The 12,438-nt window shown below is 54.8% G+C and overlaps 1 protein-coding gene across 4 annotated transcripts in view; it reads left to right on the forward strand.

Moving 5' to 3' along the window:
• Positions 1–781: 781 nt before the first annotated feature.
• The window catches only part of RAB11FIP5 (RAB11 family interacting protein 5), a 39,604-nt gene continuing 27,947 nt past the window's right edge, over positions 782–12,438 (forward strand). For 2 of the 4 annotated variants that reach the window (XM_032178905.2, XM_032178907.2), the window contains exon 1: positions 782–1,380. In XM_032178905.2, coding sequence (XP_032034796.1) covers positions 950–1,380 — 431 coding nt within the window. In that variant the 5' untranslated portion in view covers positions 782–949. The remainder of the gene's footprint in view (positions 1,381–12,438) is intronic. The other 2 variants (XM_032178906.2, XM_058428733.1) reach the window with 1 other exon arrangement.

Consider the following 12,438-nt stretch of genomic DNA (forward strand, 5'->3'; position numbering starts at 1 on the left):
GGCTCTGGCACATAGTAGGCACTTAATAATGGGTGGAAGTAGTTATTTAACCCCCCACCAGGGCCTGTAATTTCCCCCAACCCGTGACACACTGGCCCCAAGGCTCCGAGTGAACACTTAAATATTGATGTGGTTACTCATTTATTCATCACTCAGCTCTCCGCCGCAGAGTCTGAGGAGGGTGAGCCCCGTTCTCGGGCCTCCCGCGCCGCGGCCTGGCCGCATCCTGGCCCTCTGCGCCGGGAGAGATTGGAGGCGGCGGCAGCTCACCCGCTTCCAGGTCACCGATGCGGGACCGTCACGTGGCGGGGCGGCAATCGCTCCAGTTTCACTCCGGCATTTTTCCCGGCAGGGGCGGACTGGAGGAGAGGAGAGCGCGGCCCGGGGTCAGGGGAGCGGCGGGGGTCCCCATCACCCCAAGTCCGCGCCAAGAGGCTGGCCATCCCAGGAGCTGCGGGCCGGGACCCTTTTACGGCGAGGGCTTTCCGGAGCAGGGACTTTTAGAAGGAAGACGTGGGATTGGCCTGGCGGCGCAGAGCGGGTTTTTCGTACCTGGCCACGGGTGTAGGGCTCCCCACAGGAGAGGCCGGGTTGCTTCGGGCGCCCCCAACCAGGGGCGGGGCCACCGCGGGAACTCCGCCTACCTTCTGCAGAGGCCGCGCGCCGCCCCTTCCCGCTCCGGGCGGGTCTGCGGCTGCCGGGGCGCGAGCGGCGTCCCCGCATCCCTGTCGCACCGCCACGCGGGTCGGGGCGGCGGGCGCGGGGCGGGGCAGGCGGCCAACGGCCCGGTGGGGCGGGGAGGCGGCGGCCGGTCGGCCCGGCTCAGCCCAGCCCGCAGCTGCGGCGGCGCTCAGAGTCGGTTCCTGACCGCCTTCTGCCGCGACCGAGTTTGTCACCAGGTCCTGGGGTCTGCACCGGCTCGGCCAGACCTCGACCCCGCTTCCCCGCCATGGCCCTGGTGCGGGGCGCGGAGCCGGCGGTGGGGCCTTCCCGCTGGCTGCCCACGCACGTCCAGGTGACGGTGCTGCGGGCCCGCGGGCTGCGGGGCAAGAGCTCGGGCGCGGGCAGCACCAGCGACGCGTACACGGTGATCCAGGTGGGCCGCGAGAAGTACAGTACGTCGGTGGTGGAGAAGACGCACGGCTGCCCCGAGTGGCGTGAGGAGTGCTCCTTCGAGCTGCCGCCGGGGGCCCTGGATGGCCTGTTGCGGGCGCAGGAGGCCGACGCGGGCCCGGCGCCCTGGGCGGCGAGCTCCGCCGCCGCCTGCGAGCTGGTGCTCACCACCATGCACCGCTCGCTCATCGGCGTCGACAAGTTCCTGGGCCAGGCCACGGTGGCGCTGGACGAGGTCTTCGGCGCAGGCCGCGCCCAGCACACGCAGTGAGTAGGGGGCGCGGGGGCACAGAAACGGCTAAAGGCCTAACCGGGCGGGGCTGGTGGGGGATCAGGACCCCGAACTTCAGCCGGGCCAGTGAGCCCTTCCCTCGTGCTCAAGGGCGTAAACCGACAGACACGTTGGTCCTTCGCATTTCGGGGTCGCCTTCAAGCTCCCCAAACGTGCGCTGTGTGGGGCTCGGCCGCTGGTGGTCCCTGGGAGGCCTGGGGGAGGTTTAAGTGGTGGCGAACGTTAGGAGTAGATTGTCAAGTAAAGTTAGGAATGAGATTCAGAGGCTTTGGGGCTATGGAAACCTCAAGAAGGGAAATCTTGGGGCCGTTCTTAGAACCTCCAAGCCTGCCTCCCTTTCCTCAAAGGGGAGGGCAACTGCAGGCGCCTGTCCGGCAGGGGAGTGGAGAGGCACAGCCTTGCCCTACGGGGAAAGGAAGGCCAGGTGTCTTCCTCCAGGGTGAGGTTGAATGTTGATTACCCCGCTAAACGTAGAAGCTGGCTGCAGGGGGCATCTGCCTCTTGCTCTCAAGATGCCCTCCACTATCTAGAGATGTCATCCCCCCCCACCCCCATCCTGTCCCTCTGTGTCTGTGTCCCTGGTCTGAGGACAGGAGGAGCTCCTAAGTAAAGGAAGGAAACACTTGAGTCAGCCTTCCAGTGGCCTGCCTGCCTGCCCTGCCCTGCCCTGCCCTGCCCTGCCTGAGGTAGAGGCAGCGGCATGGTTAATGCACAGCAGGAGATTATCTGCGGGTCAGTTCCACCTCAATGGGCCAGGGTTTTTTTTAATCATTTATTTTGGCAGCATTTAACCTTGCCTGTGTTAAGATTAAGGCTTCATTCAGCCTTGGAGCCCCATTTCCTGTTTTGGGCTTGGGCAGGAGCTGGAAGCCAGTCCCCGGGGTTGACAGCCTGCTGTGGATCACTCAAGTGGTTAACTTGGGAGTGATCTGAGTAGGAGGATAAGGGGATTGGGGCAGGACTGTGCCTTAGGTCAGGAGAGGTGCCGGAAAGGTTTGCCCCAGTGGAATGGCATCCACTGAGTGAATAAATCCAGGAAGGCTTGCTGGAGGAGAGGGATGAGCGTGGTGCAAACCCAAATGAAAGCAGGATTTAGGTAAAAAGGATCTGACCTTGAATGTTTTCCGAAACATGGGTGTGGAATGACCTTCCTGGCTGGCTGGCTGAGGACTGGGATGGGGAGGGCGTTAGTGAAGGGCAGGTTCCAGGCATGGCTGTGACCTGACTTCATCTCCCCATCCCCTGGCCTGCTCCCCTCCTTCCTTCATGACTTGCTGTTTGGTGGCAGGGTGTGGGATCATGTGGTATATAGCTTGGACCTTGTTTTGTTTTTTTCCTCCTTTCTGTCCTCTCCCTCCTTGCTGGTTCCTGGAGCCCAAGGGGGTGGGTATATGGGGCGAAAAGCTCTCTCCTGGATCTCTCAGCCCATTCTTTTTCAGAAGAGATGCCTATCCCCCAAATCATTCCACCCCTTCCCCCAGTCCTTCACCCTCCACCAATCAGCTACTCTGACCAGACTGTTAGATGACACATCTGTTCAGGGGGTGCTGGGGGAACAGGAGGAGGCAGACCAAAAAAAGGCTCCAGGCCTGCAGGGAGCAGCTTCTTTGATTGTTTTTTCCAGTTCCTGCCCTTGCTTTCCTCTTGGCCTCTGGATCTTCCTTAGCTGAGCTGGCCAAGCTTGTAGGTCCAGGTGGACCCATTTTCAGCCAAGAACAGCCTATCTTGGAGAATTTGACTTACCAACCCTTGATCTGAATGGGAGCCTTAATTTACTTTATAGAAATCATCTTTTCCACCAGGATCTTTCCACACCCACCTGGCTGTTTTCTCTGATGCAACAACCTGGTTTATTTATAGAACCGGGAGGGAACAGGAGTGGGGAGGGTCACTTAGGGTGGGCAGAGGAAAGTCTGTGAAGTTGGCCTGGTGCTCTAGTTTACTGGACCTAACAGCATGCCCACTGACAGAGGAGGAGGGCTGTCACCCCCGCTGTGGTCCCCACCTCTGGCTGTAGTGGTCATTCCTGGTGGTATTTCCTGGAGCACCCTGGTGTGGGCTACCGAGACTGAGTCTGAATGCTGCCTGGTAGGGAGAGGGGAAGGCAGAGAAGACGAGGGTGTACCCTCCTCAGCTTTGGATAATGGTGGAAAAGAAAAGTATCTATTCTTTAACTCCAGGAGTTGGCTGTGGTGGTCTCAGGCAGGGCAGGTGGTGGCCCTTTGCCAAGAGAGGACCTGACTGGGGAAGGGTACCCTTATGGTTAGGAAGGGGCTACAGAGTGGCACTGGACAGATCCCAGTCCCAAAACTGCCACCCGTGGCAAGTCATGTAAACTCTTGGTGCCTCAGTTTTCACATCTGTAAAATGGAGATAATTTATACCTTCATAGGGTTGATGTGAGGGATGAAATGAAAATGCAACTTAAGCACCTAGTACAGTCCCTGTACATGGTAGGTGGTCAGTGCAGAGCAGTGATGGCGAAGGGAGGTTTTAGTAACAATGTCTGGAAGAGCTTCTTATGGGATGGGGGAGACAGTCTAGAACTTAGAGCCTAGGAAAGCCTCAGGACCATGGGTGATGGAGTACACAGAAGAGTACGAGAGTTCTCAACAAAATGAGCTGGACCTTTGCAGCTCTGTGGATTCTATTTGCTGCAAGAGGCCCAAGAACTAGGGCTGGGCTTGAGAGGCCTCTGCAGTCCTGAAACCAGCCTCAGATAAGCCCGCAGCTCTGCAGCTCTCCTCCCTGGCAGCCCTGCCTGGAGCTGCCCCTGCCCTGTTGGGAAGGAAGGATGGCCCAGGGCTTAAAAACCTGGAAACTGGGATTTCACTCCCAGTTCTGTGACTTACCAGCAGACAGGTTACTTATCCCACTTCCTCACTTCTAAAAAGGTCATGATAATAATCATAGAGTTGTACAGATTAAATAAGACACCATCTGTAAAAGCCTTAATGTAGTTCTGGATACATAGAAGCTCTCAAAATATTAGCGTGGTGGTGACTCTGGGGCCCCATTTTGTGTGATGGTGGTGGCTGGGGTTGTAGGTGCTTCAGCAGCCTCCGAAGGTCTTGTGTCAGTGGGGCAGTCTTTGAAATGAATTTCACCAGAGGCTTCCAAATAATTGAAGAGGATATTCTCAAAACAAAATGTAATGGTAGTACACAAGGAAACTAATGATCTCCCCGCCCTCAGTAGAACTGTCCGTGGATCGTCATGTTCCTGTGGATCTGGAAATCCTGGATGCTTCTCTGCGATTTATTTTCTGGTTTTTACCTTCAACATCCTTTTTTTTTTTTTTTTTTGAGACAGTGTCTCACTCTGTTGCCCAAGTTGGAGTGCAGTGGCGGAATCTCGACTCACTTGTAATCTCTCCCTCCCAGGTTCAAGTGATTCTCCTGCCTCAGTCCCCCGAGTAGCTGGGATTACAGGCATGTGCCACCACACCCGGCTAATTTTTGTATTTTTAGTAGAGACCGGGTTTCGCCATGTTGGCCAGGCTGGTCTCAAACTCCCGACCTCAGGTGATCCACCTGCCTTGGCCTCCCAAAGTGCTGGGATTACAGGCATGAGCCACCACGCCTGGCCCAACGTCCTTCTTAGCACTCCCCAGTGGGTGTCCTGTGTTTGCCTCCCTGATTCCCAAGACAGGGATGGGATGTGGTGGTTAGTTAGTTCTCCTTGTTACTTGTGGGGTCAGATGGGTCATTTGGACCTTTTTGGCCTTTATGCGATTGGTGTGGATCACACCCCCAGGGAGTGGACCTGGATATATCAGAAGAGGGAAGGAAGGAAGCAGCAGCAAAGGTTTTGGAGTAAGAAGACAGGGCATCTGCCACAAGGCCATTTTGGTTGGGGAGACCTGGACTTTGCCCCCTGGAATGCTGGTCTTTGTGTGTTTTAGGAGAGGAGGAGGAGAGAGCACAACTATGTTATATGGAGCCCCTGTCCACCTTCTCCCTCATCCTGATAAGGGTGAAATGGCCCCTGCGGTAAGGCCTGGAGTGTGGCGGACAGGATCATCATCCTGGGCCTGTTGGATCAATGGTTAGAAGCTGGCCTCTTGGGAAAGCAAAGGCTGTGGGTTCAGCTTGGGTTGGGATCAGTTTGTCTTTTTTCATCACAAAGACTAAAACTGTTGTGACCATGAATCATGGCCTGCAAGAGGCTCCATTCAGCCCCTGCTTAGACTGTGCCACTTGGCAAGGGAGCTCGGAGACCTAAGGCTGTGAAGGATGTAGGTCTGAGATGAGAGCCTTCTGCCTGGCTGGTCATGGTGTTCTGAGATCTCCTTAGGTGGGTGGGTTTGGGGGCACTGGGAGGCACCTGAGGGGACATGCATCCCGTTGGCCTAAGGCTGGGATGGTCTTTGAGGGCTTGCATCTATCCTGTAGCCCACAGACAGCCTGGGCAGACAGTTGTGGGCAGATGGTGCATGACCCCACAGCCTTCTCTCTATTGGCTTCTGGGTGTGACTCTGCTCCTCGGGAAACAGCCGTGGTCACTTGAGCCCCTGGCCTTGGCTCCTGCTCCAGCCCCAGAGCTGGCATGGGAGGCCTGTGGCGCTGCTGGGGAGGTCTGCTCTGGCTGCAGAGGAAGGGTGTGGCTGCACTCAGAAGCCAGTCATTGGTATGCAGAGGCTCTACTGCCCTTAGTTATGGGGTAGTTTTTATTTGGGGTTGCTTGAGCAGCAGCGTCTGGGGGTGTGGGGCAGGGTAGGAAGTGTGACTCCTCAGTCAGGCTGGGCAGCTCCTCCTCTCTGGCCCAGCAGCTTCCCCTGCCCTCCCCATCTGCCCCTGGCCCTGAGCCCTGGCTGGGACCAGGGAGTTTCAAGGGGCCTGTGGTCAGCCCCATCTCTGCCCCGCCTGCCTCTCCTTGTAGGCAGCCGGCTGCAAGGCACAGCTCAGCAAAGCCACATCACGGTGACCTTGAGGGCTGTCCTTCTCTGCTGGGAGCTGCCCGCCCCACTTGTCACTGCTGCCACCTCAGTGCTGTGACGCTCTTGTCTAAACCACTGGCCTGGCCTTGCCCAGATGTTCTCCTGCCCTTCTCACCCTGCGCAGGGACAGATGATGAACACAAGAACAGGAGCTGTTGTCGCTCTGCTCTAGGGAAAGCAGTCCTCTTTTTCTTTCCTTTGCAAAATAGTGTGGCCATGAAGCAGTTTTGTTCTTCCCCACGGCCAAGTAATAAAAATAAGTCCACATGTGAGTCTGCTGTGCACCTGGCAGTCCCTTCGGGGAAGAGTCTGATCACTGTGCCCTTAATGAGCTGGCCTGAGGTTATTTCTACTTTGGGAACAATAGTGGCCAGAGAGGAGAGGGGCCTGGCTGGCCACATGAGGCCTCTGTGTGGAGCTGGGCCCTGGCCTCTCAGGAGCAGTAAGTGGGGCCTCCCAAAATGGGGTTCCCAGGGGCAGCCAGCACCTCTGAGAAGCTGCAGGGTGGGGAGGGGGTATCACAGGCCACCTTAACCTTCGGTTCACCTCGTAGTGGGGAAGGGAGCACAGCCCTTACTCATGGGACTCCAGCATGGGAGCTGGAAGAGAGCTCTGACAAGGAAACCGAGGCTTGCAGAGGGAGAGCTGCACACTCTCACTACCCAGCACTTAGTGGAGGGTGTGCTCTGTGTGGTTTCCATTAGACCCGGGCAGCCCACAGAGCTGTAGGATTTGGGGTAGAGAAGAGGTGGCATTTAGAGCCCTGTGTGCACCCCGGAGTTTCTGTGGAAGTGCCTGCCGGGTTTTAGTGAGATGGGGACATTGGGCTTCTCTGCTGACCTGGAAGGGCAGTCCAATCCAAAGGCAGTTCTGGAGGCCTGAAAGGCCAAGAGTGGGCCACTGGTGGGAGAGAGATTCCAGAGGAGGGGAAGCCTGGATATCCGCCTACATTTGGAGGAAGCCCTATAGCAAAGTGCTGTGTTTTGGGGCCTAGATAGGGAGCCCTGGAGATGTTCAGAGCAGACAGAGCCACTGGCGCCAGCTGTGGTCAAGGCACACCTCTGTGAGGAGGGAACATACACCAGAGACCTGTCGGCCATCATGGAACCCATCTGCCTCCCCAGCGTTCTCTGAATCCCCACACCTGGAGCATGTGGCACCTATTTTGGTGCATTATTTTCATTGCCTCGCTGGTCTAGTGCATCGCTGATGAAGGCCTATCTAGGTGCTGGCACTGTCTTAAGGACTGGACTTCCACTTGTCCACAGCAAGTCTTTGAGGTGTAGGCGCTGTTTAACAGCTGAGGAAACCTTGGCACAGGGAGCTGAAATGGCTTTGCTTTTTCTTTCTTTTTTTGGGGGGGGGTGGGGTCAGGGTCTGGCTCCATCACTCAGGCTGGAGTGCAGTGGTGCCATCATAGCTCACTGCAGCCATGAACTCTCAAGTGATCCTCTTGCCTCAGCTTCCCAAAGTGCTGAGATTATAGGCATGAGTCACTGGACTTGACCACAGCACATGGCACAAAGTCGGGATGTGAACCCAAGCAGTCTGGCTTCCGAGTCTATGCTCTTGGCCACCACACCACACTGCCCACCTCAGTATTCCCCCATGTCTCCCATGACCCTGCTCTGCACAGGGCCAGGTGCTCAGCTGCTGCCTGCCGAGGCTTCCTCTCTTCTCTTTGACATGGATCTCAGGGGTTAATCTGGTGCTCTGTAAGCATGACCTGCTTCTCCTGGGTGAGTCCTTGGTTTATTGGGATAAGCACATTTGGTCTGCAGCTCTAGCCTTGTGTCTGTCCCAGAGGCTGGGGGGTGTTGTCTCATACTTTGGGAGGGAGTCACTGCCACCAAGATACCTCTCGGGAGTGGAGTGAGGGCTGGGTGTGGTGGCTCATGCCCGTAATCCCAGCACTTTGCGAGGCCGAGTCAGGAGGATCACTGGAGGCCAAGAGTTCAAGAGCAACCTAGGCAACATAGCAAGACTCCATTTCTACAAAAATACAAAAAATTAGCTGGGCATGGTGGTGCGCACCAGTAGTCCCAGCTACTCAGGAGGCTGAGGTGGGAGGATCGCTTGAGCCTGGGAGTTCGAGGCTGCAATTAGCAATGATTGCCCCACTGCACTCCAGCCTGGGTGACAGAGCAAGATCCCGTCTCAAAAAATAAAAATAAAAAGAGTGGAGTGAGGCCTGAGAAGGTCAGCCTCACTTGCCACCAGGGCACTTTCCACCCTGGGGAGATTTGCTCCTTTCAAGCAGGGCTTGGGGGCATCAGCACATACCAGACTCCGTAATCCTTCCCAAGACGTCACATGTTGGTTTTACTGTGACAGAACACTCCGAGCCATCCTGTTCTTCCTCCTGCAGCAATACAGTCATTTGCTATTTTTTCCCTTCTGTTTCACAACATCCAGGAAGTAATTACTGGACAACCGTTGTAACCACTGTGCCTAGGTCAGTGCTGTGCGGGAAACCAGGGAAATAAAGTGGATAGCCCTTTCTCCAGAAGGGCTAAAATATGTTTGAGATAAGCCTAATGCAGCAAAGACAATTCCTCTACAAAGCAGCATATAAAAAGTATGAGAAAATGAGGGGGTCAGGAGAAGGGGGAGCTCACCAGTTCAGGGTGGGCTTCTTGGGAGAGGTGAGGCCTTGAATAACAGGTGAGAACTGATTAGAGGCAGGGTGAGTTGGAGGCAGGGAAACTGTGAGTGTGGTGGGACTGGGCCAGGAGAGGGAGTGAGGGGAGCCAAGCTTAGTTCCCTGTGTGCCGCTCTCAGCAAAACAGCCAGACTTTCTTTACTTCCTATTTAGTTTTTTTGTTGTTGTTTTTTTTTTGAGACAGAGTCTTGCTGTGTTGCCCAGGCTGGAGTGCAATGGTGTGATCTTGGCTCACTGCAGCCTCCGCCTCCCAGGTTCAAGTGATTCTCTTGCCTCAGCCTACCGAGTAGCTGGGACTACAGGTGCGTGCCACCACACCCAGCTAATTTTTGCATTTTTAGTAGAGACCGTGTTGGCCAGGCTGGTCTCAAACTCCTGACCTCAAGTGATCTGCCCGCCTCAGCCTCCCAAAATGCTGGGATTACAGGTGTGAGCCACCGCACCTGGCCCCTATTTACTTTTGAGTAGTTCACCTGGTCCAAATTCTAAAGGTACAGAAGGGCACATAATGAAAAAAATTTCTCTTGCCCCACCTTGAGTCACCTGGCTCCTCTCTTCAGAGACATCCAGCATTACCAGTTCTTGTGTAACCTTCCAAAGGTATTTTCTGCATTTAAAGGCAAATGCGTTGTGTATTTTCTTCCCTCCCTCCTTTTTCCCAAATGCAACGTTCTCACCACACAGTTCTGTACTTCCCATGAGCCTGGCAGGGAAGTTATTGTTTGTTTCCCCCTGTTGTGGGGTCTGAACTGAGACCTTGGCAGAGGGGACCATCGCCACTTGGTTTTGTCTTCCTCAACCTGAGTCTCCTGCTCAGGGTGAATATGGGGTTAGGAGCACACTGAGGAGGGGGATGGGGTAAGTGGAATTTCTTTATTTTTCCACCTGCCAGATATCCCCTGAGAAAGGTCATCTTGCGGATTCTCTCCTTCCTCCTGGGCAGGGTTGTTGCTTTTTGCTCCTGGGCCACCTCACTTCTATGGGGCTAATGATGGCCTTTAAAAGGCCTTTGACAGACAGTAAACCCACATCTTTCTGTGTGGTTTGGCCTACTTTTAAGGGTACCTTCCCAGTATCACCTCATTTCATTCTTCCCTGAGGGCAGACAGGGGGACCACCATTTTTGCAAATATGGAGACTGGGGTCTCAGGAGGTGGAATGACCTGTCGGAGGTCACACGACTCTTTAGTGGCAGCCAGATTTCTGATGTCTAAGCCTGATCCTTTTCTCCCTACACTGTGCTATTAACCCTACATCTTTTCTGTTGCTCTCTGTGGTTTGACTTGTCTCCAGCCATTTTTGCAGCTTTTCCTTGTGTTGGGTGAGCTGACAGTGACAGACCTTTGGAGCCTACAGCACTAGGATGAGGATTAGAAGTGCTTGTGCCCAGGAGGGAGGGAGGCTGGACCTCGCTGGGGTCTGAGGAGGGCTGAGTGAGCTGTCCCCACAGAGACAGGGGGAACTCATGAATGAGGACCTCGGCTCCCTCCAAAGGTTGCTGGTGCCAGGCATGGTGCCAGAGGAGGTGATAAGAATCATCTTCTGGCCTGATAAGAGGCTGTATCCTGTCCTGCAATTATGTCTGGCTTGCAGTTTTACTGTAGATACCAAATCAAAAGGTGGGGTAGGCGGTGGATGTGGGGAGACAGCAGGGGTTGGCTTGAGGCCCACACAGCTCCTGTGTGCCAGTGTGTGAGGCAGGCTGCTGGGGTGAGCACTTGGAGAGGAGAGGAGGCATCAGGGTGGAGGAGGCTGTAGGGAAAAGGGTTTTCCAACTGTCTCACCAAACTCTGAATATAGTAGTTCTAGTTTCACTTTACCTTGTCTTTAACTGCATGATTTTATCACCCTCATTTTACAGAGGTGAAATGGCTGCTTCAAGGCACTTAGTAAGGCAGAGCCAGGACTAGAACCTAGGTCTCCCATCTTCCAGTCCACTGGGGTTCTCACACAATGCTCTTAAAATCATTGTTTTTCCAACTTGTTTCTGAGACAAAAGCCGAGCCCTGCCAATTCCATGTCATTTACCCGGCAGGTGTTAGAAGATGTTCTGCATCTTGGGCCCCTTCTCAGGTGGTGAGGGATAAGAGGTAAATAACTGTCCCTGCTGTCAACAGTAGTGAGAGATCAGAGTGGAGTGGCTCTGCCATAGTGCTGCTGCAGGGGGCGAAAAAGGGGTGCTCCAAGGGGCCCCCCTGGCTCTCCTGCCTTCCCCATTGTTCCTGTCCTAGTTCAGGCTTAAAAAAAATTTTTTTAGCCTCTGCTCTCGACTGTTACCTTAGCTGCTGCTGCCTTTTTATAAACCAGAGTGCCAGTTTATTAATTAGTGGTGAGAAATAACTGCTAAGGCATTAGGAGTTGCTCAGGTCAGCCTGGCCATGGGAACTACCCTGGGCTGTGACTGCCCCTTGCTGGTCCCCTGCCTTACCTCTCTGCTGTCCCTCCGTCTTCCTGCAGCATAGTATCAGTCCTGTCCTTGTGTTGTACCCTGTCGTGCATTTCAGGGCCTAGAATACAATTATGGCTCCTTAGTGTGACGTTAGGGGCAGTCTCCTTCTCCTGCCTGCACTTCTGCAGTCTGCATGTTCTGTCCCTCGCACCTGGAATGCTTCCCTACCCGCTCCTCGCCTCTTTTCCACTCATTGTTCAGGGCCCAGTATAAATGCCACATCCCACACCCTCATCCCGAAATCAAACCGCTCCCCTTGAGCCTTCCTGTGTGCTTCATTTGTACATTTTTGTGGTGTCAGTCACCATCTTCCGTTAGCTATGTGGCTATCTTCTCCACCAAGGCATAAGCTCTTCAAAGACACCTCCTTTCTTGTTCCTGGCAAATACTTGGGGAACAGTGGAGCAGAGGCCTGGCTGAGGCCTCCTCTGGTTGGGTGGCATCTTGCTGACTCATGCCCTGTGCCTTTAAGGGGTGGTATGTGTCAGGCTGGTTGTCAGGATCCCATGCGGGGCTGTCAGCCCCTGTGCGGTGGTGAGCGGGTGGGCTGATGAGTTCACAGTTGTTCACAGGGGTGTTGATAAGCACAGGGGCTGAGGGAGGAGAGCAGGGGTGGGGCTCAGTCTTAGGACAAGGAGAGGAAGCCTGTGTCCTGGCCCGAGACATGCTCTGACCTCCTCAGGAGTCTAATGTCAAATCCACCATCAGTCCCAGGTGGAAGCAGGAGAGTGTCAGTATACCCTAAATGCTTCAGTATGCCTCTCCAGCCCACTCCAACAGATTTGGGTGCCTTTAGAAAAAACATAACCTTAATGCCATCCTCACACAAAATCAACAATTCCTTAATGATCATCTAATATCCAGCCCACATTCAAGTTGTCCTGATATCTAAAATGCCTCTTCATAGGTGGTTTGTTGAGTCAGGATCCAAATAGGTACCTGGCTGTTATGTCTCCTTATGACACGTCTCCCCTTTGGACAGT

This window comes from Hylobates moloch, unplaced genomic scaffold, assembly GCF_009828535.3.
Source record: "Hylobates moloch isolate HMO894 unplaced genomic scaffold, HMol_V3 SCAFFOLD_15, whole genome shotgun sequence".
Lineage (NCBI taxonomy): Eukaryota > Metazoa > Chordata > Mammalia > Primates > Hylobatidae > Hylobates > Hylobates moloch.